The 2,461-nt window shown below is 41.0% G+C and overlaps 1 protein-coding gene across 3 annotated transcripts in view; it reads left to right on the top strand.

Annotated features, from left to right (window-relative positions):
* The window catches only part of LOC107672345 (protein LBH-like), a 14,393-nt gene that overhangs the window by 11,458 nt on the left and 474 nt on the right, over positions 1-2,461 (top strand). For 2 of the 3 annotated variants that reach the window (XM_016465496.1, XM_016465494.1), the window contains exon 2: positions 617-704. In XM_016465496.1, the coding sequence (XP_016320982.1) occupies positions 624-704 (81 nt within the window). In that variant the 5' untranslated portion in view covers positions 617-623. Of the gene's footprint in view, positions 1-402; positions 443-616; positions 705-2,461 lie in introns of those variants that run through there. The other variant, XM_016465495.1, reaches the window with a different exon arrangement.

Raw genomic sequence — 2,461 nt, 5'->3', positions numbered from 1 at the left:
AATATCTCTTTGGATTTGAGACTTTAGTCTTTGCAACTTTACAGATCTTCTTTATGCACCAAGAGCTTGTAACACTCCAAAGAGAAAGAAACAATTGAAATCGCGTCATATGACCCCTTTAATGTCACCTGCTGTCCGGCCTTTAGTCGGAGCAGATTTGAGCTCAGAGATTCGGTTCGCTTTCAGTCCACCTGCATGAGTCAGATGGATGTTCACTTCATCCGCTTGCGTTGGGAATGAATGAGTGACTTTTATTAGTTGGACAGTGGAGATCCCAGCACGCTTTGCATGGACAGAAACAGACGTGTTGAGCTGCAGAAGAGCTGATGGTTTGGGGGTTTCCAGTGTGGTGAAGAGTGAAGCTGCGCTTGAGGACGCTTCATGAAGGGCTTCCTGTATGTTGTTGTGCTCAGAAAGCAGTTACCGTGCAGACGCCTGTGCGGTAAGAAACATGCTCATTGCAAGAGACTGGTTTGAGTTTGTTTTATTGTACAACTGCGTGACAGAATGCATCCTTCTCAAACGCAGTGCGATCTGTTCGTTCAGTTCTAGCAGAGACTCTGCTGGTGATGTGCATGCATTGAGAGTAACTGTGTGTGTTGTGTGTCCTGTGCAGCTGAGCCATGATGACTGACGTGATGATCAGCGCCACACCGATGGACGACATGAGGCTCAGTCCCAGCAAAGACCGGCTGACCTTCCAGGTAACGTCTGCTCACTGCCTTTCTGCTTGGGTCTGCAGCTCCAGCTGCTCCTGAACGCTCAAATAAACTTAATTAGGTTAAATTGAATAAAATCCGTTGTTTTTTTTTCCCCCCAAATTTCATTTAGATTTTTTACGAAATTCTATTTGATGTTATCCCAAATTCTGCTTTCTCAGTTTTTATTTTTTAATTACATTTTAATAATCAAGACGGATGTCTAATCAGTTGAATTCATAAAACTTCAACAATTGAATAGTTTGCCAAAATATTTATTTTTAAAAACAATATTAGAGCCCCATGAAATATGTTTTCAGAAATCCTGTGTTGTCTATTTAAATTTTTCTGCATTCTGTTTTATGACTGATTGCACATGTATTATCAAAACAGTATTCCTGTAACAGTAGAGTTTGGTGCTTGCTTTAAATCCCGGGGCATGCATGAAAGAGCCCCATGAAATATGTTTTCAGAAATCCTGTGTTGTCTATTTTAATTTTTCTGCATTCTGTTTTATGATTGATTGCACATGTATTATCAAAACAGTAATCCTGTAACAGTAGAGTTTGGTGCTTGCTTTAAATCCCGGGGCATGCATGAACTGATAAAGTGTAAACCTTGAATGCGATGTAAATGTATCAAACGAATGCATAAAGCTTTAACGAATTAATTAAACTTTTGAAATGTAATCAGATGGAAATGTAACAATTCCTTTTATTTTAAAAGGCTGCACAATAGAGGTTTACAAAATTGTATCATATTCAGTAAGGTTTTAAAAAACTGTATATGTATTATTATTATTATTTTAACCGACTTCACACGCACTAGTCCGTATCACCATCTGATTAAGTGTACAGCCCTACTTTTGATTTATTCATCCAACATTTGCCAAATTCATTCCGTGTTACGCAGTAAACATTAATTTTTTATGATGGATTCAGTCCGTGTTCTCCACATTGCAGAAGTCATATAGCCATGTGAAGTCATGTGAAGAATAAAACCGCATCTGTTCATCGCAGCCTCCTGTCTGCTAGATATTTGGATGCTCCAAGTGCAAATGAGTTCTGACTCTGTAATGCTTCACCTGAGCGTTTAGAGATGAGAAGGTCTGCCATTAGCGTTCATGAGGATTTGAACCGTGTCATAAACTCATCTGAGCTCCTCTGGAGTTTCCTGTCTTGAACCGTCTCAGGAGATGCTGTGGAAACATTTAGTCTCTTTTTAGAATGAAGGGCTGAAAACCTTCCTCTGGGGTTTTTGTTCAGAGTTTAATGGCTGATGGTTATTTTTAGTCTGGATCTTCAGTCTCATGCTCTGCTGTTGTTTATGGATCGGGGGGTCAGACGAGGGTCTCATGGTTCAGTTCCTGTTATAGAACATTTCTCTTGTCCTTCTTTTCATCGGTTTTCTTTCTCATCATTCACTCACACACACACACACACACACACACACACTAATGTTCTTTCCACTGGCGTGTTGCCCAAATTGTGTTATTGGTTTCCCTGCCGCCCATGTATGTCACTGAATGATGCCGAGCTAAAAATACACCTCACTTCATCCAGAATTCAGCCGAACGAGACTTCAGGACGTCAGGGGAAGAACGAGTGTGTGTGTGTGTGTGTGTGTGTGTGTGTGTGTGGGTGTGTGTGTGTGAGAGTGTGAGAGTGTGTGAGTGTGTGTATGTGTGAGAGAGAGCGTGTGAGAGTGTGTGTGTTTGTGTGTGTGTGTGTGTGTGTGTGTGTGTGTGTGTGTGTGTGTGTGTG

The sequence above is a fragment of the Sinocyclocheilus anshuiensis genome, unplaced genomic scaffold (assembly GCF_001515605.1).
Source record: "Sinocyclocheilus anshuiensis isolate Anshui unplaced genomic scaffold, SAMN03320099.WGS_v1.1 scaffold92, whole genome shotgun sequence".
Classification (NCBI taxonomy): domain Eukaryota; kingdom Metazoa; phylum Chordata; class Actinopteri; order Cypriniformes; family Cyprinidae; genus Sinocyclocheilus; species Sinocyclocheilus anshuiensis.
The sequence above is the reverse complement of the archived record's forward strand: the minus strand, read 5'-3'. Positions and strand labels throughout refer to the sequence as shown.